Genomic DNA, 27007 nt, shown 5'->3' on the forward strand with positions numbered 1-27007 from the left:
TTTATTTTTTACACAGGAGAATGATTTATTATAAAAGACTGTACATTTCATTTTTCAATTAACATAAATACAAATCGTGGGCAGAGGCAAGCTTGGACAATTCTCTCCATTCAAATTCAACAGCAAAAACAATCCAGGTGTTAGCTGCTCCTATCCCGATCTGCATGATCACGACTAAAGCAGTTAATCCCTTTCGGATAGGGGGTCAAGAAGAAATTCTTAAAAGATTCCATAAAATCATAAAAACAAAGTGGCGAAACTGAATCAATAGTGAACTGAATAGATAAGCAGATAAGCGGTCATTAAAGGGGAAGTCCACTGATGGTTTACATCTTAGCCTTTCAATTGTGAAGAGATTTGGAGGAGTGATTTACAGTGGGTTTGGTGAGAAACGCTCCGTTTCAGAGAAACATGTGGAGTTAGACTGGTTCACAGCGGTGGTGAATGGGACCGGACATCTGAAGCTGCTGCGTAGCAGACGGGCATTACACCAAATGGATGTGAACACACTGCCTGAGGCCTAAAGCAGTCATTTGGCGAAACATTTGGACAGCTAGTCTTTATTAAACCGTAATAGTAATTGGTGGAGGGATACATACAGGGCACTGTAAGGCAAAGTAGTTCCCTTAAAGCTTACCTTTAAAGATTTTACACTATTTTACCATCAACATTACATAATAAAAATCTCAGAGGTCATGAGTGAAATGCCTGGGTTCCACCCACACACTCTACAATTGACCATTTCACACCAAACCCACTCAGAATCACTGTTTACATCTCCAGCACTGAATTATGCAGAAATATATAAAAACAATAATAATAATAAATAAAAAAAATCAGTGGAGCCAAGACTTGTTCACAGTAGAGGTGACTGGAACAAGACGTCTGAAGAGTTTAATGCCTCTAAAAGCAGCAAAAAAACCAAGTTGATATGAAGTTGATATGCTGCCTGATGTCGGATTGAGAAATATTTGGTCTTTAATAGGTCTTTATTAAACACACCCATTGGTGGAGGGATACATCCTGAGTGTAAGGCAAAATAGTTCCCTCCCAAAATGTATTTTTTCAGAAATTTAACCAGATATTTTTCACTATTTAACCATCATCACTATTGCATATAACAGCACTCAGAGGACACTACCTGTGGTTACCTATAGAGACGTCTGACTCCATTCACCACCACCATAAAGTCAGTTTCTCCGAAAGTACGTTTGTCTACAATGAACCCTCTCACAAGTACAGTCCCACCTGTGAGAGCCAACCACTCAGCTTTGAAAGTGACGCAACAACAGTCAGCATTAAATCTTCTGATTCATCAAAGCTGTCTACTAATGAGCCGTCCTACAACATACAGCGCATCCCTAAAATGCAGCAATTTTCCGTTCCACCTTAAATCTGGCGAGCTAAGCCAGAACTTACTTGCCAGACGAACTCTGAATCACGGTTTCCATCTTGAGCACTGAATAAAGCACTAACCCTAAGTATCATCATATTATTAAAAGACTTGCTCACAGTGATGCATAGTGTATCAGACGTCTTCATGCTTAAAGTTGTTTAGAGTTTAATGCGTTTAAAAGCTACAGATCAGACAGTTATAATTACACCAGTGCCTAACAAACCTAATGCCTGATGATTAAGATGGGGGTTTACAGTCATTTCGAGAAACATGTTGATGGTGGGGGGGCACATGCAGGGCATCGTAGAGCAAAATAGATCCCACTCCCTAAAGACGTTTACGCTTTCCAGATTTGTCCCGATTTTAACCATCGGCGGTTCATATAAAACGCATGTGTAGTGGGATTTCTGCTGGGATTAGATAGTAAATACAATGCTAATGTCTGAGTCCATTCACCACCACTGCAATTTAAAAAAAAATTTAAAAAAATAAGTCAGCAAGTTTACCTGCAATGAACCATTTCACACCAAACCCGACTCCAAACTACTCTTCATATCTCAATCTCTGAATGACGTAGAAATATTTAAATATCCGTGGAGATCAGAATTGTTCAGAGGTCAAAAAAAAAGTTCCTCTAAAAGTTACATCATAGACAGCTACTGCACCAGAGATATATAAATGCACAGCCTGATGGAGATACAAGGTTTCTTAGACTTCATGGTGGAGGGATACATGCAAAGCGCAGTAAGGCAACATAGTCCACACACTAGGCCTGACACTATTTTACCCTGATAGACCACTCAGACGACACATGAAGGATCTCTGGTGGGTTTGGATAGTAAAAAAAGTGACTATTAGGGTTGTAGTCATGTGATCGTCAGTGATGTCTGGTCTGTAAAAAAAATAAAAATAAAATAATAATAATAATATGCAGATTTCTCTACAATTAACCATTTCACACCAAAATCTGACTCCGACCAACTCTGTTTACGTCTCAAACACTGGAATTCTTAACCCGAACGCTGTGGACGTCCCCTTTAAGACTCAATAAAAAGGACGAAACTCGCTCCGTTAACAGGAAAGGCTTCTGACTAAACCTGAGATGGGACACCAGACCAGTTCAGGTCACTACTATGATTCCATTCTTGATCATCCTTCTATGCCAGGAGGTAATGAGAGCAGAAGCTCTTGGTGTAATTAAACAGTGTAATTAAACATGGTAATTACTTTAGTTTTCTTTTTTTCTGATGTAGTAAACGATAAACAGCGCTGTAGATCCCAATCCCAGTACTGATCAAACTGTACTTCACCGTCTACTCGTTTACGATTATCTACAGGTAATCCGTTTTTGCTCATCACTCCAAACGCTTGCACCTTTGAAAAAAATCGTAGAGAGAAAAGACGCTCACTGCACCTGCCAAACATTGATAAATGCAGCTTCGCATATCGTCAGTCAGCAAAAACCTCTGAAAACTCAATCAAATCGGCAGCTTTAAAAGTTACAAACCTGCTTAACTTACAATGCAAGTCAATGAAGACTTGACTCCACCCCCATCATTTCTATTGGTCTGTTCATCATGACATTTTGAAGCACTGTAAAGAACAACTGCAGGATTCGGATTGTGTCAAAACGGAAAATGGCCAAAATGAGACAAGGTTAACAAGGTTTGGGTTTTTGCTCGACAGTGACGGTATGCATCCTAACAATAATGGAGGAATTGTATTGTATGAATTGTACGAATGTTTCAGTACAAATGAGGCTATAAAAATGTCCATAATTACCTTCAAGTATCTGGACCCCCCTAAAAAAGGAATAAAATTTATTCTAAAATTAAAAAAATTAAAAAACCAAAAAAAGTGAGTGTTCATTGTATAGTAAAGCATAATGGAAGCAAAATGGAATTAAATGTTGAGGTTACAATACATATCTTAAATTTGTAGGCATGCTTTACGTCAAAATTGAAGTACATTTCAGACTGGATGCCTCAGGATTTAATAACTCATCAGTTGCCGGCGGCGGGAGAGCGCGGATCTGCTGTGTTTACAGCGGCGAAAAAGCACGTCAGCATTTTGTGAAGGGGTTAGACTGGACCGTTTTCAAGCGGAGACTAGAAACCTACATTTCTCACATGTGGCATCATTGACTGCTCGAGATTCTGTTCATGACTGATTGACATTCACTGTAAAAAAACAAAAAAAACACACTACAAACATCCAACAGGCTACTGCTCGCTGTATGTACACACACACACACACACACACACACACACACACACACACCACACCGGACATGACCAATCCACTCCCGCCTTTACCTCATTTCACGATTACACCCCTGCAGCCAGCCCCACCCCCGTACAACAAAATAAACTCAATAGATCTCTGCTCTTCTTTCTGATCAATAATTCTGCGATTTGTCAGGAACGATCACACACCCTAATGCACTTCTTTATTTAGTGATGAGATTTCGGCTTCTGATAGACCTGTGGGAATGTGACCGATGCCGTGGTCCCCTTCAGTCAGCATAGTGCATAATGGACTCCACGTAGTTGCCGGGAAACAGGCCGGTCACCCCGTTACACACTCCCTCATACCAGCCGTCATCGTTCTTCTTGATGATGTAGATGATGGCGCCCTCCATGAAGGTCAGCTCGTCGTCTTTATCCTTGCTGTAGTCGTAGATGGCCACCACTGAGGGTAAACCAACAGGTCTGAGTTAGCGAACAGAGCAAGAGAATGCCATACGCTGTAGGGACAGAAGTATTGGGACGCCTGCACATTCAAATCAAGGCGATTTTAAAGGAGTTTATCCTGCGTTTGTTGGAGGGACTGTCTAGGCTTTCTGCTAGATTTTGGAGGAACACTGCTGTGAGGACTTGATTGCATTCTGCGATAAGGGCATAAGGGAAAAACCTTTCGAGTAATTTTGGAGCATTTCTATTGGTCCATTCATTGTGAGCTTATATGGATCATACCTGGATACATTTTTCACTAAAAAACATCTCCAGGGTGAACAAACCCCTGGAGTCTACCCCCCCCTCTTTAAATGCAAGCTATGCAATGTTCTTCTGGCCTTGTTTCGTGTCTACGCCCAATATGAATTATTATCATATTATTATTATCATATACATTATCAATTATTATTATAAATCATTTTTGGCTGCTGTTTGAGGTAAGTAGGATGTTGAGTCCACTTTGAGCAAATGCTGAAGCCCTCACCTTTCTCAATGTAGGTTTTAGGAGCCCAGTTGGGGTCCCCATCAGCATAGGGGTCGTTGTAGTGGACCACAGCTGCATCCTCGTCCTCATAGTCCACTGGAGGCGGCGGGGGAGGAGGCGGAGAGTCATCAAACATGGGCACATCATCCGGGGGTGGCGGGGGAGGAGGGGTCGGGGTGTCTGCAACTGGGATCAAAAAGAGAGAAGAGGAGGACCGGTTGATTACCATGGAAACTTGGAGATGACTCTGGGCTGGACGTGCAACACGAGCACCATGCAAGGGTTACTGTTTGATGGCGGTTAGATGATGTGTCGTACAGTCACATGCAAGGCGGAGAGAGGCTGGCTGCGTCCTGGTTGGCCGCTGTGTTTGAGGCTTACCTGCGATACAGAAGCCCTGAGATATCTACAAGCAGCGGTCATCAACCCTCCACCTGGAGATCTGGAGTTCTAACCTGCATCGAATGCGACCCCTTCTACCTCTACTAACACCAGTGCTTCTGGTGAGACTGTGGACAAGGGTAGATCTCCAAGAGGAGGGTTGGCGACCACTGTATTAAAGCAATAGCACCTGCAACACCGCCCTTCCAGTGCCGGACTTGGGTTCGATGGTGATGTGGAGTGGTGATGGTTCTCCATCACAGTGTTCATCATTAGAACATCTCCAAAGTTCTCCTCTCTCATGGAGTCTAGTATTATTTAGAGTTCTCCTCAGATCAACACCTGGTTTGGTGGTAAATCAGGGCTTAATGATGGTAAATCAGGTGAGCTGCTGCTGCTGCTGCTGCTGATGGAGTTGATTGAACACATCCTCCACGCTGTGCTGGCTGGACTGGGGGGCGTCCAGGAGAAACCTGGAGGAACCGAGCTCTGTTCTTCAGACTAGCTCACCGACAAGATCTCACTACTTTCTTTCTTCAGAATGAGAAGCTCTTGTTTCTCCTCTTTACTGGATTTATCTTCACCTGCATCTGATCTGATGAGATCTGGAGCTTCTACAGTGAGAAGGTGCCTAAACCCTCAGTTTGTACTGAATATATTTAATCACATGAACAACCAGTAGAGGGCAGAATTAAACAGCACAATCCGTCCTCGGTTGTGACGGGATCAGTCCGATGTGGAATATGGAGTAGCCCGATTTAAGAACGGGTCAGGAACGCATCAGGGGGCACCGAGGGGTGAAATTACGGGTGTTTTGTGTTTTCCTGGTTCTAAATTTCTGCCCTGCATTTCAGTGCTGACCCGTCCCAGATTTCCTCACAGTGAAACGTTTTAGGAACGAGCTTTAGAGAAACAATAAGAGCTTTTTCCCCCCAATTGTGCCTGTAAATAATGTCCAATCTCTCACTGAGCAGCCTAGTAAGCCGCTTTGGGGCTTACATAAAGGAATACACACTTTTACATAAACGTGTGACACAGTTCTGCTTCCTCTGATTACATCAAGCCGGTTGTCCCTTTCTTCTGTTTCTGCTTCCCCTATTTGTGAAAGGCAGAGATGATGGTAATAGCTGTCCAGGCATGGAGATAATCAGTGAGGACAGTGAGAAGATCATGCAGGAGGACAGTAAAGGAGGACATGCTACATGCTATGGGGAGGCGCACACAAACACACACACACACACACACACACACACACACACACACACACACACACACACACACACACTTGCACACAACACTGGGGGAGTTCTTTAGCACTTACTGTTTTCCTGCACCCTCGCAACAAAGCCTGTGAGGGGGATCTGTGGAATCAGCTGAGGCATGGGGGGAGGCGGGGGGGCAACAGACACTGTACAAGCACACAGAGACACATACGCACACATACGCACACATATGCACACACACACACACACACACACACACACACAGAGGAGAGCAAGAGAAAAAGAAGCAAAAAGCACATTGATTAGAAAAACAGTAAAAACCAGTGGATGAAAACCTCAACCCGAACGCCGACCTCCGTCCGAGCACAGACACACCATCACCATGTGTGTGTGAGGGAGATTAGAGTAAAAGGTTGGTGTACAATCAAACTGGACACCCCAAACGCTTCGTTTTGCACCAGAGCTACGAGGCTAGTGTGGCTAAAAAGTGGCTTATGTGTGTCTGTCATTTATCCTATTAAATAATCCATTGAATATTTGCCATATATTCCATTATTCTATAATAATAATCAGTTTTAATGAATCAAGCACACAGAGTCAAACACTGGCTATCCTCTTGTTGGATATCCACTCACTACAGAGTCTCTGAAGGCAACATTAGGACAAGGAACATTGGCACATTAGGAACCTTACATATATGATCAAGCTGCTCAAAGACCAGGGTCAGCTGGAGTACCGCAAAACACACCACCACTGGACCCTAGAGCCCTGGAGATAGGCAGTTCAGTCAGCTCAGTCAGCTCAGTGACTTTAAATGCTGGACTGTTGTAGGATGCCAGCTTTATAGGAAGTCAGTTATTTCTGCCCTGCTAGAGCTACCCCGGACAACTGTAAGTGCCACTGTAAAAGAGCTACTCTAGCAGCTCATCCACATAACCTCACACGTATCCTGTTGTTGTATAAATTACTACGGAGTCTTTGGAAGCAGCCTCAGCACAAGCACAAGAGCGCCGTGATTCATGAAATGAGGATTTATAAGGATCCATTCATTTGTCACCTTGTAGCCTCAGTGCAGTTCTGACTGATGGACCACGTTTTGGACCAACGGCCATAAAAGAGACGCTGATGACTGGCTTCAGTCACTTTCACACTTCATGACTTACAAATAGCTGCACTCAACATATTTCACGCTGTATGGATTTCCATTACAGTAACTGTAGCCTCTTTACAATGAGCAGAACCTCCACACTGACATTCCTCTGACCTACGGCTGGGAAATATGGCACATATTCACAGTCATCTGCTCATCATTCTATATTGATAGTGAGCAGTTCTATAACAGTAATATCATAAAGCCCTATTTTTAAACCTTAAAAGAATCCAAACGTTCTTAAAGCAATAATTATGATTTTATAATTATAATATTTTGAAGCCGTTCGTAAAGTTTTATGCAGCAAACATGAGACGCATTTTTAATGTATTTAAAATAATTCAGCTGAATCTCTAATCAGGCTTAGTGAGCCACTTCCTGTACATTCATATTGTACATAAATATAAAAAAAGGAAACAGACCCCACTGTAAACACACACAGTCAACAGCATGGAGCTGCTGGAAGGCAGCTGTTGTTGATTAAAGCAGAGGAGCTTTTGCTGAAACTGGCTCTCAGAAGGAGAAGGCAGCAGCATGTAGACCCGTCACCGCACTACACGAGGCAGCTGCGTGAAATCAGCCAACGAACGACTGAGGCACGCTTACGTCACCACGCGGCCCGGCCACGTAGTTGGAGTGGTACGCGCCATCAATTACAATTACAGCACTTTGGCTGCACGCCCTGTGGCGTCTCCACGTCCACATAGGTATGAACCGTCCTTAAACATTTAAAGACTGCAGCCAACAAGAGCTGACGAGAAGTGACGGTGGAGGAAATCCTCCAATCCTCCTGAGCTGTGGAGAATATGAGAACTGTGGTGTGACCCCGGAAAGCAGGTATTTTATGTATGTAAAGTTAATTTAATTGAATTCTGTTGAATTAGACTTTAAATCTAATCATCTAATCATAGTTTAGAGTCTTACAGTCCGAGACCAAGTGTGAGGAATTTTAAAGAACTAAAGAATTTCTCACAAGAAAAGTTGAGAACATGACAGGATTCTGAAGAACATCACTTTATCCTAACTTTCAGAAGAAGTCCAGAAGAAGCTCTTTCTGAAGACACGACTGTGACTCTGGACCCTGACCCCTCACAGCAGTACAGCAGCTCCTGGCAGCAGGGGAACTGCAGAGTGTGAACGATCCCCACAGCTCCCTGGCATAGTCACTCTAGAGGGACCTGTGTGTGTGTGTGTGTGTGTGTGTGTGTTTGTGTGTGTTTGTGTGTGTGCTCATGTCACTAAGCATGACCCTCTCATTAAAAAAAGCTTTTTAAAAGCTGCTTTAACTCTCTCTGAACAGGAGCTACACTCACGAAGGCCTATTAGTGCCTCATTTACCATCTCAAACCTGAAACGAACGGAACCTCTTAAACTGCAGACTTAGTGTTCACTCATTTTAAGCCTCATTATTTAGTATCCATTTATATATTTATTTATTACATTTACATTACATTTACTATATATATATATATATATATATATATATATATATATATATATATATATATATATATATATGATTCAATCATGGCTGTTCCTCCAAAAAACAAGTTTAAAAGAGAAGAAGTAAAAGTCTAAGTTTTAATGGACGTCAACATAAATAAATAAATAAATAAATAAAAATGTCATTTTGAAACATCTATTAGTCCGTTTATCATCAAATAAATATTATAGATCATGTCATAAAAACAGAGAAAAACAGCAAAGATGGATTTATTATATATACTGTATATATATATATATATATATATATATACACACACACACAGTTTCTAGACTACTTGTACTGGGGAACACAGTATTTTAGAGGGGCACAACTGTACCCTCTGCTTGCCTTATGATTATAATTATTATTATATTATTTCCCTATTATTATTAATAATAATAATAATAATAATATTACTATTAATATTAATCATAATTCTTATTTTAGTCATAAATATTTAGTAATAAACCCTTTTTAAATAAAGGTTTTATAGGGCACCAAGTGTGGTCAACCAGTTTTTTCTCTTTAATGTCTGTTAATGCTGGTCAGTGAGATCTGACACCTGAGCCTCCGGGCTGTAACGCTCAGGAAGCAGATTCACAAACAACACAGGTGCTGCAGCCCCCACCGGACCTACGTCTGAGGGGTTTAGCTGAGCTCAAGGACAGGAGAACACCTGCAGAACTGACAGAGGGACGGCGAGAGAGGGAGATCACCAGACACAAGCTGTTCTTCCACTAAAGGCTAACATGCCACAGTAGACATGGAGGATACGGCTAAAAATACCGGCCTGTTTAAACAGTTTAAAGGACAGATGCTGCGAGACAGCTTCCACTCTGCCAGGCCACGGCTTTAAGCTGTCATTTCCGACGTGCTTGACGCGCTCAGGTGCCTGGAGGGCGCTTTGAGGAATAATTAAAGCCTGACTCAACAAAAAACTGCCGCGAGGAGCCGCAGCCCTGTCCTGGAGGAGGCCAAGGATATCTTGCGTCAATGCGAAAGACGGCAAAGACGAGCACAGCAGAGAGCAGAAAACCTTAATCTGCACTTTCAGACGGGAGGAGTTCAATACTGCCTTAATGAAGCCGCTCCTGCCCTTCAAAAAGGGCACGCTGCACACCATGAACAGTGAACATAAGATCCTTGAGGAACTTTTGGAGGTTCTTCAGTGTAATACTGTGGAGGAACTCATGTAGGATCCTCAAGGAGGTTTCTCTTGAACCTCCAAAAGTTCCTCAAGGATCCTTTACTTTCAACAGTATGTTGGTTGGTGTGGCGCAACAGATAACACCACTACCTGTCAGTGAGCTACCACACCATGTTGGAGACTGGGGTTCGATTCCCGGTCTGGGCGGCTATGCTGCGCTACACCAATAAGAGTCCTTGAGCAAGACTCCTAACACTACACTGACCCTCTGTAATACGAGTAACCTTGTAAGTCGCTCTGGATAAGAGCGTCTGCTAAATGCCATAAAGGTAACAGTACTTTTCAAATCCCCCTTTTAAATCTTTGCAGTCATGCAAAAACCTTGTATCTCCATTTTTGCTTTTTTTTTGACATAATGTGAATCTGTCGGTTGTTCTTTATATTGTAAAAAAATTACAATGAATGGATGCATGCTAGAATGAATAAATAAAGTCAAGTTAAGATGAAATTTCTTCACACTTTTTAAAAGCAAACTCTTCTATTAAATTTGTAATGACAAGTTCAAGCCTTAGAAACAATCCTGATGCCTGATTATTGCCTGATTATTGTTGCTGGTATTAGCAGACAGACTTGACCAGAAAACCCTAATCCTAACTCTCTGGTCTGGTAAAAAGGGGGCGTCTTACTTGAGTTCTGTGCGAAGGCCGCTGGAGCGGCGCCGTTGACATGCGGCTGCTGCAGGGGAAACTGGGAGGAAACGGAGGGGGCGCGGCGGTAAGTCCCTGTGGCCGAAACCATGGAGACTGACGAGGTGGTGGAGTTGTGGCGGGAAATCTGCCTCGATATCGTCCCAAACTGAGACATGGGGGCTGGGCCGAGCCCTGGGCCGAGCCCTGGGCCTGGAGCCACCGCTGCCAGAGCAAAGATACAGAAAGAGAGAGAGAGAGAGAGAGAGAGAGAGAGAGAGAGAGAGAGAGAGAGAGACACAAAACCCAGAAAGGAAAAATCAGTCACACCCTTAAAACAGAGCAGGAAGAAAAGTTTGCCTGATATCCCGCAGATTTCATTATTAGGGATTTCGTTTAGGTCCCCCCAAAAAAAGAGCATCCCTAGTGTCCAGACAATCAGCACTAACAACATGAAGAGTAAAGGAAGCCTGAGAACAAGAACCATTCAGACGACATCACTACACATACCCAGATCCAAATGTACAGAGATGGTTATTAACAAGGTTTCACTGGAAAAATTAATCAATCAATCAATCAATCAAATCAATCCGCAATCAGTAAAGAATCAATAGCTTTAGGAAAAATGAAAAAGTAGATGTTGAAAGAAATTTTACGAGAAAACATCAAATGTACACAACAGTTGAGTAGCCGAGGCGTGTTTGGTGTCCAAGACATGCTTCTTTAGTTTAACGCCGAGGCTGCGAGGCTGCGAGGCTGCGAGGCTGCGAGGCTGCGAGGCTGCTAACAAACACTAGAAGTCGAGCTTTTCTGTAAATACATGCTCTCTCACTTCTCTCGGCCTGCTGAAACCACACTGCTCAGGCCTGTGATGTGGTTTGGGGTGAAGTATGACCTACTATGAACTATAAAAATGAACAAAACCTGAATGCTACATACAGCTATTTTAGACAGCAGGTGCTGTGCAGAATCCAATAGATCCAATAGGTTTCGATTTCTATAAGATATAAAAACTATAATGTGACTCATGTTCACTGTTATACTCCGCATTACTCATACTCCACCACATCAACAAGGCTGTGTGACCTTAGTAAAGACCTGGCTGTAAGTGCATGTGTATCTATGGAAATTAGTTCAGGTGACTCGGGGTTAGCTTTGTAGTCCTAGTGCACAAATAAAGAAGCAGATGCCAAACACCCGACTCAACTGAGCGATGATGTTCAGGGTCAGCAGGAAAAAAAAAACACCCCAAAAAACCCAGACAAAAACATTTAAGGAGAAATAGTTGAAAAGTGTTTAAAGGGACAGGAGAAGTAAGCAGGGCTGGACAGGCTCTAATATCATCCTAACTGTTCACACTAGATTTTCCCCATTTTAGCATGTAATACCCAAACCTCCCCCAACAAACAAGCGCTTAACCTCTTAACCCTAAAGGCCAGTATATGCACACGCTCTCTAATAGTCCATAGTGAACACTGAATCCTTCACAGTGGATATTCAATACTTCATAGTTGATACTTAATCATTCATAGTACATAATGAATAATGTATAATAAATACTGAGCAATTCATAGTGGATGCTTAATTCATAATACATCATTTATAGTGGATCCTGAATCATTCACATTGTATACTGAATAATTCAAAGAAGATGCTGAATAATTTATAGTGAATACATAATGCATAGTGGACATTGAAGAATTCATAGTACATAATGAATAATTTATAATGATAATTTTATAATTGGATTCAGAATGGATGCTTAATTCAAAATGAACACTAAATCCATAGTGAATACTGAATAATTTATAGCAGATACTGATTAATTAATAGCAGATACTGAATAATTTATAGTAGAAACTGAATAATTCATAGTAGATGCTAAATAAATAATAGCAGAAACTAAATAATTAACAGCAGAAGCTGAATAATTCATAGTGAACACTGAATAAAAAATAGCAGATACTGAATATATAATAGCAGCTGCTGAATAATTATTAGCAGAAGCTGAATAATTTATAGTGAACACTGAATAAATAATAGCAACTACTGAAAATATAATAGCAGATACTGAATATATAATAGTAGATACTGAATAATTAATAGCAGCTACTGAATAATTAATAGTAGATACTGAAAAATTCACAGTGGACACTAAATAATTAATAGCAGCTACTGAATAATTAATAGCAGGTACTGAATAATTCACAGTGGACACTGAATAATTAATAGCAGCTACTGAATAATTCATAGCAGGTACTGAATAATTCACAGCGGACACTGAATAATTAATAGCAGCTACTGAATAATTCATAGCAGGTACTGAATAATTCACAGTGGACACTGAATAATTAATAGCAGCTACTGCATAATTATTAGTAGATACTGAATACATAATAGCAGATACTGAATAATTAATAGCAGCTACTGAAAAATTCACAGTTGACACTAAATAATTAATAGCAGCTACTGAATAATTCATAGCAGGTACTGAATAATTCACAGTTGACACTAAATAATTAATAGCAGCTACTGAATAATTCATAGCAGGTACTGAATAATTCACAGTGGACACTGAATAATTAATAGCAGCTACTGAATAATTCATAGCAGGTACTGAATAATTCACAGTGGACACTGAATAATTAATAGCAGCTACTGAATAATTATTAGTAGATACTACTAGTTAACACTTAAAAAACACTTATCACTTACCAATTATCCACTTAGTGGATAATTCATATTGGATACTGAATAATATTTTGTGTAGATATCCAACAATGCTTACACCTAAACCTTTAGAGAATTTAGAAATTGCTACTGCTGTCTATAAGACAGATTTATAAAAAAAAAAAACATTAAAAAACAAAGAATATCACACTTATAATCTATACATTAAATTAGCTTTTTAAATGATTAAAAATGATTGATTAGTTACTGAATAATTCAGAGTTATTAAAATTAAAACTTAAAAATAAGCCCAGGGTTTAAGGGGTTAACATTCCAACAACTGAGGGAGAGAAATGGCCTCCACTGCGTCAACATTAGCCTTTGCACATTAGCCACATTAGCACTGCTGGCTTGAACTGTCCCACATGTAAACCTTCCAGCCCAACAGGAAGGAGATCCAAAGGAAGCAGTTTGAGCTGCAGCCCAGGATGACTAAACATTAGCTGAGGCCCGGCCTTCTGCAGGGTCTGTCGGCCGGTTCATGCGAGACTGAGTCACACGGGTGTGTCCCCCGAGGCTCTCACACACAGCTCAACGTGAAAGAGACACACCCTAGTGAAAAATAACACGCATTGTTCAGCTGTGCTGAGAGGAACTTGGTATGGGGATACAGGGCTGAGGGCGATTCTGCTGAGGCTGTGAATATTTAAAAGAATTACCACACTGCCACGAACTGCAGCACTGTTCAAAAGTTTGGATCCATTTGATATTTTAACCATTTGTTTACTGTCTTAAACACAATAACCTCACCAGTGTCAAATAAATATCACAAACTATTCAGAAAAAGGTGTGTTTAGATGTTTCTTCAACCTTTAAATGTTAGAATCCATGTCTACATACTTTTGGCCATTTTTTTTACTTGCTGAGTATCGAGTAGGTCCCCCTTGTGCCACCAAAACAGCTCTAACACACTGAGGCATGGACTCCTCAAGACCACCGAAGGCCTGCTGTGGTCATGTAAGTTGTAAGGTGGGGCCTCCATGGATCACATCAATGAGCCTTGGCACACTGGAGTACTTAGGTGGTAGGTACTGACCACTGTATACTGGGAACCCCCTACAAGACCTGCCTGATGTTTTGTTTTGGAGATAATCTGACCCAGGTGTCTAGTCCAGCATTCGAATCTTTACAATTTAGCTCTCACCAACGTGTCTCAGAGTCTTATGCTTGCCCATTTTCCTGCTTCCAACACATCACCTTCAAGAACTGACCACTGAAAGCAGATAATCAATGTTATTTAATCACCTGGTTTTAATGTTATGGCTGGTCGATGTAAATATTTATCAAAATTAATTTACAAAAATGTTTTTTTTTTATTATTATGATATGTACTTTACCTCACTACTGTCCTAAATAGAAGAGCAGTGGTGGCCCAGTGGTTTTAGTGGTTTGAGGGCCGGGTTATTGACCACAGGGTTACGTGTTTAGTACCAGGTTCCACTAAGCTACCACTGTTGGCCCCGGAGCAAAGCTCTGCTCCGGGGGCAGCTTTCTATGCTGTGATCTGAGAAGAATTTCACAGCACATGTACATCTCAACTCCGCTGTGTTAAGGCTGTGTGCGTTGCCATGGTAGCGTCAGTGATCAAAGGCTGTCAGTCATGCAGGTTCATTTGAATATTAAGACCACGCCCAGAGTGCATTCTAGGGATTTTGAAGGAGTGTTTCATTACATTTCTGCTCTGCTTTCTAGGTAAATTTAGCTGATCCCTTCACTGAACCTTCACGTTCACACACTTCAACCAAACTCACAACACACTGAAAACACAAATAGGGGGCTTCTGTGGCTTCCCGGCTACAGGGTCTGAAGTTCGAACTGACATGTGAGCAATCGCTGGTTCTCATGAGGAAATAAATATTTAGACATCCTTCTGAGAGATCTGTCCTCACCGTAAACTGCTGGTGTGTGTGTGTGTATGTATGTGTGTGTGTGTGTCTATGTGAACTACAGTGTGTGTTTAGTGACAGCAGCAGAGATACATTTTTTCCTAGTGTGGTATTTCCTGTTTACAGTGCTAGATAACAGACAGGCTTCTCAGGGGCATACTTGCCTTTACCACAAATACAGTGGAAGAAGCAGGTAAACAAACAAACAACTAAACAAATATCACACAAGCTCTACAGTGCATTAGACACAACCCTCCACCTTCTGTTATACTCTCTCACACACACACACACACACACATAGTGCACCAGCAATCTATTACATAATCAGGAACTTCATCATTAATGCAAGTCTAAAACTCAGAGCCCCTTAAAGCCCAAGCGTACCAAGCAGTCACCCAATACAGGGAAAACACCCATCACTGCATTAATGGTAAACAAACAGCAGGACCCAGCTGGGGGGTTTAGTGGTGGGGGGTTGAGTGAGTAGATGAGTAAGTATAAGAGCAGATCTGATCTGAGCCCTTCAGTAAGGAGGGCCTGGCCTGCCTTTTGTCTTCAGAGCCCCTTCAGATCTTTCTGGAATGCTGCTGTGGACATTTTCAGCAGCTCCTACTTGGGGAACAAGAGCATTCTTCAAGAAGAATGGCCCCACAGTTGGAACACAAAGCAAACGTGGGCCGCATGCTTCCTCGGGCATTCTCCAGAGAGAACGTGGTCAAAAAGCAGAAGCTTATGCAACAGAACGACCTGGATATACACTATATGAAAAAAAAAAAAGTATTGGGACACCTGCTCATTCATTTCATCGTTTCTGAGATAATGAATTCTGAGGATATGGCAACCCTGGGTTTGTCTGTGAGGAGGTTCGAAATGGACATCCCATCAGAAAGTGTCAGAACTGCCCTTAACACCGTTCCTCTTTCCTAAACCATCCTTCCCCTCTATCCTGAAGCACCTTTCCCCGTTCGTTGTGATTTACAGATAAGACAATTTTATTCCCCTCATATAGCGTTTCCAATATTTTGCCACCCCCACATTCCACAGCCTTCTCTGAAAGCTCTTGGAGAGTTCTTCAGCTTCAAAGTGTCCTGTGAAATTCAGCAAATCTGTGAAAGCAAGGCTGTATGGAGTTAACTGTGCACCGGAGCAGGAAAGAGATAACCCACCACCAACACCACCAAACTTACACATCGGAGGGAGCCATGATTTACAGAGAAGACATGGGCTGGGCGATATGGCTCAAAGTATTATTATATAATCAATCAATATCAATCATGTAGGCTAACTAAATATATAATAAATTCATCAATACAAAACCAACTATTTTTCTTCACTATTTAACACTATGAGAGCATTTATTGAAGAATTGACCAACAGAAATGTTCTAAAATGACTAGAACAGAGTGATTTTGAATTAACTCACTGTAAAAAGAATGTTTTTAGCTTTTTTTTAGGAAATACATGGTTATTTCTTGGACAGCCTGGATGAAAATGTGAATTTAGAGTGCATTTAAATTTAAACTATTGCCTCACAGCCTAACCTTATAGCTTGTATCTCCATATAATTATCCAACAAGGCTTGCTTTTAAATTTATTGACTGATTAATGATAAAAATTATAGTCTGGAAACCAAAATATTGCCAAACTGGTGCACTGGACAAGCTTGTCCACGTAATTCTCTATTGGGGAGCAGAGCTCATGTACCAGAGTTAGAAAATCATTAGTGTATCTTCTAATCTTGTCTATTGTAAACTATGGGTGCTCTGATTCTGAACACTGTATCTCGTACTGGCCAAGATCTCTAAATTGTACATCAGAAGAACCTGACGTATAACCTGATTCAGTCCTCTGACACATGTACAGCCAACTACCACCTCCTTTCGAACTGCTGTCAACGCAACATCACAAGGCAACCAACGCGCTCTGAGGAAAGCACCGGGTACCCAGCTCGGATACATCGGCTGGTATAGTGCAGTCCTACACTATAGTGATGTGGGGACAGAGCGAGAGCCATCTACCCATCCAGAGAGAGCAAGGCCAATTGTCCTCTCTTAGGCTGCGTCTGCTGATGGCAGGCAGCATGGACTGGGATTTGAACTGGTCATCCTCTTGAACCAGGTCATAGTGGCAGCAGCTTAGTCCACTGGATCACTCAGAGCCCGACAAACAAAATATCAAAGAAATATATATTTCTTTACTTAAGAAAGGAGAAAAGATGGTATCAGACTGGTTTAGGTATCAGCAGATATTCAGTTGTGCAACCTGTAGATTAAAAAAATCTAAACAATTGATTGCATTTATATTAAACCAATTTACATTACCATAGATCAATTTAAAATGTAACTGGACATGAAATAGAGAATTTGCATTTATCAGCCAATTATGCCAATTTCCTTATGCTCCAAAATGTTTAATCTGACTGCAATTTTAAACCCAAAAATAAAATATAGGAAATTAAAATTCTATTTAAAATCTATATTTTGAGAACATCACACACATAGCTACCTTAAAACCTGACCCTAGCTAATACCTCAAACATGCATTACGGATATCAATATTGGAAAAAAAAGTAATAACTGATAATTATCATAATTTTATCGCCCAGACCCATCATTTGTAACCTCCAGTAAATCACAGCTCATTTGGTTCCACCATGCAACTAGACATGGAGGAGTTTTGGGGGGCTCACCTACGGCTGTACCGGACATGAGGGGACCTGGGCCCCCAAACATGGGCGGAGGCGGGGCAGGTGGAGGAGCAAACATTGGAGGGGCTGCAATGACACATCAGAATGACATAAGACATTACACACAGATACACACTCAGGTACACACAGTCAGACAAGTCAACTTAGACACACACACACACACTCACACACACACACTCCTCATTCGTGCTGCAACAGAAAAGGGAGTAGACACTCACTTCCTCAGACAGAGGGACCGATCAGAAGTACAGTTTACAGTATTGATGCATATTAATCTAGATCAACACACACACACACATAGTGGATCCCAGCAGTGCTGATGGAGGGAGTTGCCATGGTGACAGTGTGATGAGGAGGGGTAGCTCTGTCTCCTGTGCTATAGCTCTTCTCAACTGGAGCATGCAGTCTCTCTCCCTCCCTCACTCTTTCTTTTTCGCTCTCTCTTTCCCAATTCTATTATTCTCCAACCACTCACCTATCTGACTACATATCCATCCATCTGTCCATCTGACTACTTACCCTTTCATCCATCCATCTATTTATACATCCATCTATATATCCGACTACTTATCCATCCATCCAACCATGTATCTGACTACTCACCCATCCATCTATCCGCCTACTTATCCATATATCCATCCTTCCGACTGTGTCCATCCATCCAACTACCTGTCCACCCATCCATCCATCCATCCGACTACCTGTCGGCCCATCCACCCATCCATCCGACTACCTGTCGGCCCATCCATCCGACTACCTGTCCATCCATCCATCCATCCATCCATCCGACTACCTGTCCACCCATCCATCCATCCATCCGACTACCTGTCCACCCATCCATCCATCCATCCATCCGACTACCTGTCCACCCATCCATCCATCCATCCGACTACCTGTCCACCCATCCATCCATCCATCCATCCGACTACCTGTCCACCCATCCATCCATCCATCCGACTACCTGTCCACCCATCCATCCATCCGACTACCTGTCCACCCATCCATCCATCCATCCTTCCTTCCATCCATCCATCCGACTACCTGTCCACCCATCCATCCATCAGACTACCTGTCCACCCATCCATCCATCCATCCATCAGACTACCTGTCCACCATCCATTCATCCATCCGACTACCTGTCCATCCATCCATATGACCACCTGTCCACCCATCCATCCATCCATCCATCCACCTACTTATCCATATAGCCATCCTTCCGACTTTATCCATCCATCCAACTACCTGTCCCACCCATCCTTCCATCAGACTACCTGTCCACCATCCATTCATCCATCCGACTACCTGTCCACCCATCCATCCGACTACTTATCCATCCATATACCGGACTACTTCTACATCCATCCACCCATCTACCTGACTACTTATCTTGCATCCATCCATCCACCTACCCATCAATCAATCTAACCAACCTGGTCTATCAATCACTTCATCCATCCACACATCTATGATAAATCCCTCTCCTTCTCTTTCTCAATGCCCCTACACCCAGTGTCTTCCAATCCTCACTCACTTTCTGTTCCCCTTCATTCTCTCCATCCTCCAGCCAGCTTAGTTATTTACCACTCCCTGCTGCTTTCTTCCCCTTTTCCCTCCACCTGTCCTTTTGCCCTCCTCAGAGCAGCGGCCTACTTCTCACCTGCACCTCTCTCAGAGAAAACAGGCCATTACGGCTGTGTTAAAAGTGAAGGATGAACCACAGCATTGACTCTGTGCTGCTGGAGTATCGCTGTTACCGGAGGCCTTTCTCAACAAACAAACTGAACGGGTTTGAGCTTTAGCTTCACTGGAGAGACAGGAAAAGGTTCAAACATCCTCTGGAGAGACTGGAACACATTAAGGCTGATTAAACATGAGCTTTATTCTCATCTCATAACACACACACACACACACACACACACTCTGATTTGACAATGCCTATTTGGTCTGCTGCCCAAATGAAGATGCCATTACTGCGTGGTATGATGCTGTGTGAGAGAGTATGATGGACACAAATTAGCTGGGAACCGTTAAAAACACAACACTGAGACTGAGATTTTCTCTCTACTAGAACCGGTCTGGGCACCCAGAGGACCTTGATGACCGTGTTGATGGAACATAACCTTTGTTGTTTTGTTTTCATTCATTAAACTAAAGCTGTAATCTGTAACCCTTTGAATAAATCCTGATCCAGAATCAGTTTTTGCATCTTCTGGGCAAAGCACAGCAGAGAGCTGGTCCTGCACCAGTGTCATCAACGAATCTGCTGCTCCTGGAGCTTAGGGCATGATGAGCACAGACAATCTGATCCTTAGAAGAACAGAAAACCCACTGACTGACAGGGGGCGTGTTCAGAAATCCAGCTGAAGCTGAAGATGCTGCTCTATTCATCTATCCATCTTTCTATTATTCCACTTTGAGTTAAAAAAGGTTGACTGAATGCACAAAGAGAGAGAGAGAGAGAGAGAGAGAGAGAGAGAGAGAGAGAGAGTGAGTGAGTGAGTGAGTGAGAGTGAGCTCACCTGGTCCAGAGTTAGGGATGGAGGGGGTAGGCACGGCAATGGGAATGCCAATACTGCTGCCTCCGCTGTTCTCACGACTACCACTCCCACCACTGCTACCACTGCAGAGAGAGAGAGAGAGAGAGAGAGAGAGAGAGAGAGAGAGAGAAAGAGTGATTGATTTATAATGAAAACATCAAGGCAAGTCTACAGCACTGGCTTATATAAGACACTGACCTATACTCTCACTCTTACTCTCACTCTCACTCTCACTCTCACTCATACCATCTCACCACAGAACACCTCACATCCAACAGGATGTTTACCCTAAAGCAAAGAAAAGGTTCTCCTCCTAACAGAGAACCGTAATCACCACAATAAGAGAACACACATTTCTGACGACACTGAGGAAACACTAGAACTCCGATCAAATCGCCGTCCATCAATCAAACGACAGATCAGCCGAGCTCTGGACTGGAGAACACTCTGATCAGATACGCTCCGAAATTGTGACTGTGCTTCTAAACTTAGCTCTGAGCATCAGACTGCTGATCTCTCCTGTCGTCCAATCCTACACAGATCCAATTACTGATCAGACAGCGCTAGCCGAATTATCGCAGAGAGGGGGTCCCGCTGCGGCGGTGACGGATGCGGCCGGAGTTGGCCTGACAGAGGCTGAGCTGCTTATTGAATCAGGTTGAGACTCAGCAGCCACATGGCCGGCCGCAGGAGCTGAATAAGCACTACGGCCTTATTCTGATCTGTAATCACAAACGCAGGGACACACTTTTACACACACACACACACACACACACACACACACACACACACACACACACACACACACTATACATCACAGGGCTAAGTACAGACTGCTGACTGAACTGCCTGTGATGTGGCAGACGGATGTAAATTATACACAAAAAGGCAGAGGGATGCTGGGAAATACACAGTCATGCGAATAAATAAGGACACCCAATGAAAACCTCAGTTATTTTTAACATACACTACATTGACAAAAGTATTGGGACACCTGCTCATTCATTGTTTCTTTTGAAATCAAGGGTAATAAAAAGCTTATCCCACTTTTGTTGGAGCAACTGTCTTGACAGTCCAGGGAAGAAGGCCTTCTACTAGATTTTGGAGGAGGAGCATTGCTGTGAGGATTTGATTGTATTCAGTGACAAGAGCGTTAGTGAGGTCAGGATGTTGGATGATCATCACCACCCCTCCTCATCATCCCGCTCTCCCTAACTCATCCCAAAAGTATTGGCTGGAGCACCATCCATATTTCCAGAGCTGCACTGCTCCACAGCTCCTTAATGCTGGGGGCTTTCCACCCCTCTAGCCCACGCCTGGCATTAGGAAGCATGATGCCAAGAGGTTCATGTTTATTCTCAGAGAGTCCTATTCTATTGGCAGCACTTCTCCACAGGGACTAGACTAACTGTGTGTGTGCATTTGCACATCTGTGTCAGCAATGGGTGCAACTTGAATGCTTTCATGTAGATGAAAGGCTCAATGGGCTCATCAATTTGCCAGGTGGACGAAGGCTACCCCACTTGGGCTGAACTAACAGAGGAACGGAGGTTCTGAGCCACTTTGACAAGTGCTGAGCGTCGTGGTAGGACAACTGGGTCAGGGCATCTCCAAAACATCTACAGGTAGGTCTTGAGGGGTCTTCTCCATGTCCTACCAAAAGGTCCTGCTCCCAGGAAGAACAAGCAGGGAAACGGCAACACGAACATGGGCACCTATGGCTCATTGATGCTCACAGAGGCCACGCCTCGGGACCTCCAGGACTTCCAGGACTTCCAGGACTTCCAGGACTTCCAGGACTTCCAGGACTTCCAGGACTTCTGCTGCTAACGGCTTGGTGCCAGATACCACAGAACACCTACAGAGGTCTAGAGTTTCAGGGATTAAGATTGTTATGGTCAATTACTTCTAGCCCAAGTGTTGTATGAAGGCTCACATGATGCAATTTGACCTCAAAGCTAGTGTTAGTGTGTCTCGAAAGCAGCTCTCGTGCCAGGAACAGGAGGAGCCCACACGCTCAGAACTTCCCACTTAAAGACTCCTCAGACTTCAGTGTGGTTTTAGAAGCTGACTCATACGCTTTTAACATGCCGGCTCTCGTGAGGATGCGGCAGCACCAGCAGGATCTGTCAGCGTGCGGAGAGGTTTAGGCTGACAGAGGAAGAGTGGGTGTGCAAACGCGTGAAGGACACACACACACACACACACACACACACACACACAGGGAAAGCACATGAGTCTCCTGACAGGTGAATCAGGTCAGTGTCAGCAGAGACTGCAGTCTCTCAGGGGAAAAAGTGACAGGAGGGAAGACATCGAACAAAAGCACCCTGGCGTCTCTCTGCAGCACAGCAGGACGTTCAACAGCGAGGCAATCCACTTGATAGACACACAGTCATGTCCGAATATTGACCATCCCTGGTTTGGAATGCACTCGGCCCATTATTTCAGCTTCACCGACCGTACAGGAGCACTGTGTTGTTCTATAAATCCAGACTGTATCCATCAGTTTCTCTGCAGACTCTGTTAGCAGCCTCCTTTCACCCTGTTTGTTCTTCAATGCTCAGGACCCCAAGGGACTGACCACCACAGAGAAGGTAGATAGTATTTGGGTGGTGGGTCATTCTCAGCACTGCAGTGACACTGACTGACGGTGGTGGTGTGTTAGTAAAGTGTGTTGAGCTGGAGGTACGAATGAATCAGACACAGCAGTGCAGAAATACCCAGCCGGCAGCGTCCTGTGGGCAGCGTCCTGTGGGCAGCGTCCTGTGGGCAGCGTCCTGTGGGCAGCGTCCTGTGGGCAGCGTCCTGTGGGCAGCGTCCTGTTGTGGGCACTGATGAAGAACTAGAGGACGACCAACAGCTGCAAACTGCGCAGCAACAGATTAGAGAGCTTCTGAGCTTCTGTCTCTGACTTTACTTCATCTACAAGGTGGAGCAACTAGGTAGGAGTGTCCAATAGAGTGGACAGTGACAGTGTCGCTCTCTCCCCTCATTCTTAAAGCGATGCTGGCCGACACAGGCCGAGCGTGCCCGGTGATGCCACATTGGTGGCAGTTCGAAAAGAGGCGGTGTCTGGCATCGCATAAATCAGAGGAGACGTGTGGAAATCCTTACCCTTCTAGTGTTGGGGGCGTTGCTAGCGATAGGGTGAGCTAACTGCTGTGTCCGATCCATTTGTACCACCAGCTCAACACACACTACTAACACACCCCTCACCACCAGGTCAGTCAGTGCCACTGCACAACCCAAATACTACCTACCTGCTCTGTGGTGGTCAGTCCTGTGGGGTCCTGAGCATTGAAGAACAGGGTGAAAGGAGACTAACAAAGTATGCAGAGAAAGAGAGAGAGAGAGAGAAAGAGAGAGAGAGAGAGAGAGAGAGAGAGAGCGAGAGAGAGAGAGAGAGAGAGATGTCACCTGTGGGTTCTGGGTCTCTGGTTGAGGGAGGCAGTACGTCCCGGGCTGTGTTGACTCCCCAGGCGAGCAGGGCTGGTCATGTAATCGGTGGGCACGGTCGGGGGCTTTACTGGCTCAAGAGTTTTATAGGGAGTGTTACGTCTGTGAAAGTGAGTGACAGAGAGATAGATAAATAAATAAATACACAAACAAACAAACAAACAAACAAACAAACATCACACAGACACCTTAACCTGAATCTGTCCAGCTGGATTTGGCTAAAATGTGCTGGAACTGGGATCACAGATAAAGGCCTGATGCCGCTACGACTCAACTCCCGTCAACTCGGTCACATCACACAGCAGCACAACAGCATGTGACTGAATGTGTGTGACAGTGAAGATTACAAAGGAACGCTGATATTTTGAAAGGATTCGGCATCTTGACTAACCAGTCCATTTTACCTGGTGGTTTTCTGGGAAAAGGTTAAAATGACGTGAATTACTCGTGAACAGAAATTCTGTAATATGTGTCTGTGATCAATGCACCTTAGTGCCAGACAAAATATCAGTGTACTAACAGAGATATGAGCCTACATTTAAGGTTATGTCATCCAATACTTTTGGCTAATAGAGATGTCCACAAACTTTTGGCTAAAATCTAATTTGCCAAAACATTTGCCCAAAACATGGCTGGTCCAAAAACTCATCCAATACTTTTAGCTAATAGATACGTCCACAAACTTTTGGCTATAGTGTAATGTGAAAAACCTTTGGGAAAATATTAAAATGATGTATTCCTCATGAACAAATATTCTGTAATACGTGTCTGTGATCAATGCACCTTAGTGCTAGACAAATTATTAGGGTACTAATAGAGATATGAGCCTACATTTAAGGTCATGTGATTCAGTTCGTGGGCCAATCAGTTATATAAGCAACAAAAAATCAAAATAATTAAATTATTATATCCGTCATGATTGGAACGTTATACATGGCAATGTGTAGGTCCATTCATAGCAGATCCACAGGCTGGATTAGTGACAACCCATGGTGTGTATAGGAAGAAACACATTAAAAAGAGACATTCTGGCCACAATCAGCCATTTAAACACTGCTTCATCTGTTGAAAACATGCCTAATCATTCCCTACAGAGATTCTGCAGAAGCCGTAGAATGAGCTTTTCTGGTTAAGAGACCAGGAGAAACACCAGGCTGGTGGTGTATCTTGGGAGGAGAGGTGGGAGGAAGTACTTGGGGCAGCTGAAGCAGAACACTAGCGGGGAATCACGTCTGTATTCATTAGCCTCTACACCAGTGGATGTCTTGATCAGTTAGTGGGATTTCCAATAGCTGTAGCTCCCAGTAGTGTTGTAGTGAGAGAACACGGACGGATGGCAATGCAGATGATAATGCTTTCTGTGAGATCATGCAGTTTTCATTAAAAACTACAAATAGTAAAAAAGAGGACATCAGTTCAGATTTTTACCACTATACCCATTACAATTAACAAAATGTACAAAAAAACTCATCCAATACTTTTGGCTAAATATGTTATGTGATGAAACCTTTGCTCAAATATGGTTGGTCCAAAAACTCCAATACGTTTGGCTAATACAGCTGTGTCCACAAACTTTTAGCTAAAATCTAATGCGCCAAAACATGGTTGGTCCAAATACTCATCTAATACATTTGGCTAATAAAGATGTCCACAACCTTTTGGCTAGTGTTACATGATGAAACCTTTGCCCAAAACATGGTTGGTCCAAATACTCATCTAACACATTCGACTAATAAAGATGTCCACAAACCTTTGGCTAAAATCTAATGCACCAAAACATGGTTGGTCCAAATACTCATCCAATACATTTGGCTAATATATATGTCCACAAACTTTTGGCTAGTGTTATGTGATGAAACCTTTGCCCAAAACATGGTTGGTCCAAATACTCATCCAATACATTCAGCTAAAATAGATGTCCACAAACTTTTGGCTAAAAACTAATATGCCAAAACCTTTGCCCAAAAACATTGGTTGGTCCAAAAACTCATCCAACACTTTTGGCTAACAGACATGTCCTCAAACTTTTGGCTGAAGTCTAATGTGCCAAAACCTTTGCCCAAAACATGGTTGGTCCAAAAACTTAACCAATACCTTTGGCTAATAAAGATGTCCACAAACTTTTGGCTAAAATCTAATGTGCCAAAACCTTTGCCCAAAACATGGTCCAAATACTCATCCAATACATTTAGGCACAAAAAAAGCTGTGTCCACAAACTTGGCAAAGAGATTTTACACATTATACAAATGCTCAAAACGCTAAAAATCTGGTATTACTGCAGTAATAACTGGGCGCTTGGTCAGCTGGTCAACTTGTACTTCCACTTACCCCAGAGTGCCGCGCCCTGCCATAGGTGGGCTTGGTGGTTTTTGTGTTGGTGGATTGGTCCTCGATAGTGTTCCTCCTCTGACTGGCTGATTGTTTCCATGTTGCTGAGGGAAAAACAGGGAAGTAGAAAGCATGATTGATTTGATTGAATGGCGGCAGAACTGGAGACAAGAACAGGAGCAGGGCAATCAAGCTGACTGTGGCTTATGTAGGGTCTCCCAGACGTTAGGTAATCTGGGATTTCTAGGATATCTAGGAATATTGATTTCCTCAGTAGTAGGGCAGAAGTTTCACAGGCTTTGGAGTCTTCATAACTCGAAAACCTCATCAGCAGACGTGTCCAAACATTAGACTGGCAGTGAGCGCAGCCTGTAAGACTGGGAAAATTGAAAACCCGAGAGAAACAGAGGCCTAAAGACAATGGAATGCTACATGTTTGTGAAGTGAATCATATCCAAATACTGATCTCGTCATTCTGCAGCCTTTGATAAATATGGCCCACTGTGCACAGGGCAGGCCTCGGCTCTATGAAGGAAATCATTTAGTCTGGGAAACCCACTCAGCCCACAACGGGTCACTTCACTATATGTGGAGAGCTATTCAGCGTTAAGACACAGAGCTGAGCTTTATATAAAGCCTTAGGGGTGGGCGATACGGCTTAAAATAAATCA

General features: G+C 43.0%; 1 protein-coding gene across 8 annotated transcripts in view; it reads right to left on the bottom strand.

Annotated features, from left to right (window-relative positions):
- Positions 1-27007, bottom strand: part of abi1a (abl-interactor 1a) — an 89098-nt gene continuing 62091 nt past the window's right edge. For 2 of the 8 annotated variants that reach the window (XM_072679303.1, XM_072679302.1), the window contains 8 exons: positions 26337-26440; positions 23969-24109; positions 20531-20631; positions 17994-18077; positions 10689-10913; positions 6318-6404; positions 4616-4801; positions 1-4087 (listed from right to left, as the gene is read on the bottom strand). In XM_072679303.1, the coding sequence (XP_072535404.1) occupies positions 3912-4087; positions 4616-4801; positions 6318-6404; positions 10689-10913; positions 17994-18077; positions 20531-20631; positions 23969-24109; positions 26337-26440 (1104 nt within the window). In that variant the 3' untranslated portion in view covers positions 1-3911. The remainder of the gene's footprint in view (positions 4088-4615; positions 4802-6317; positions 6405-10688; positions 10914-17993; positions 18078-20530; positions 20632-23968; positions 24110-26336; positions 26441-27007) is intronic. The other 6 variants (XM_072679306.1, XM_072679304.1, XM_072679309.1 and 3 more) reach the window with 4 other exon arrangements.

Source organism: Salminus brasiliensis, chromosome 5, assembly GCF_030463535.1.
Source record: "Salminus brasiliensis chromosome 5, fSalBra1.hap2, whole genome shotgun sequence".
Taxonomy (NCBI): domain Eukaryota; kingdom Metazoa; phylum Chordata; class Actinopteri; order Characiformes; family Bryconidae; genus Salminus; species Salminus brasiliensis.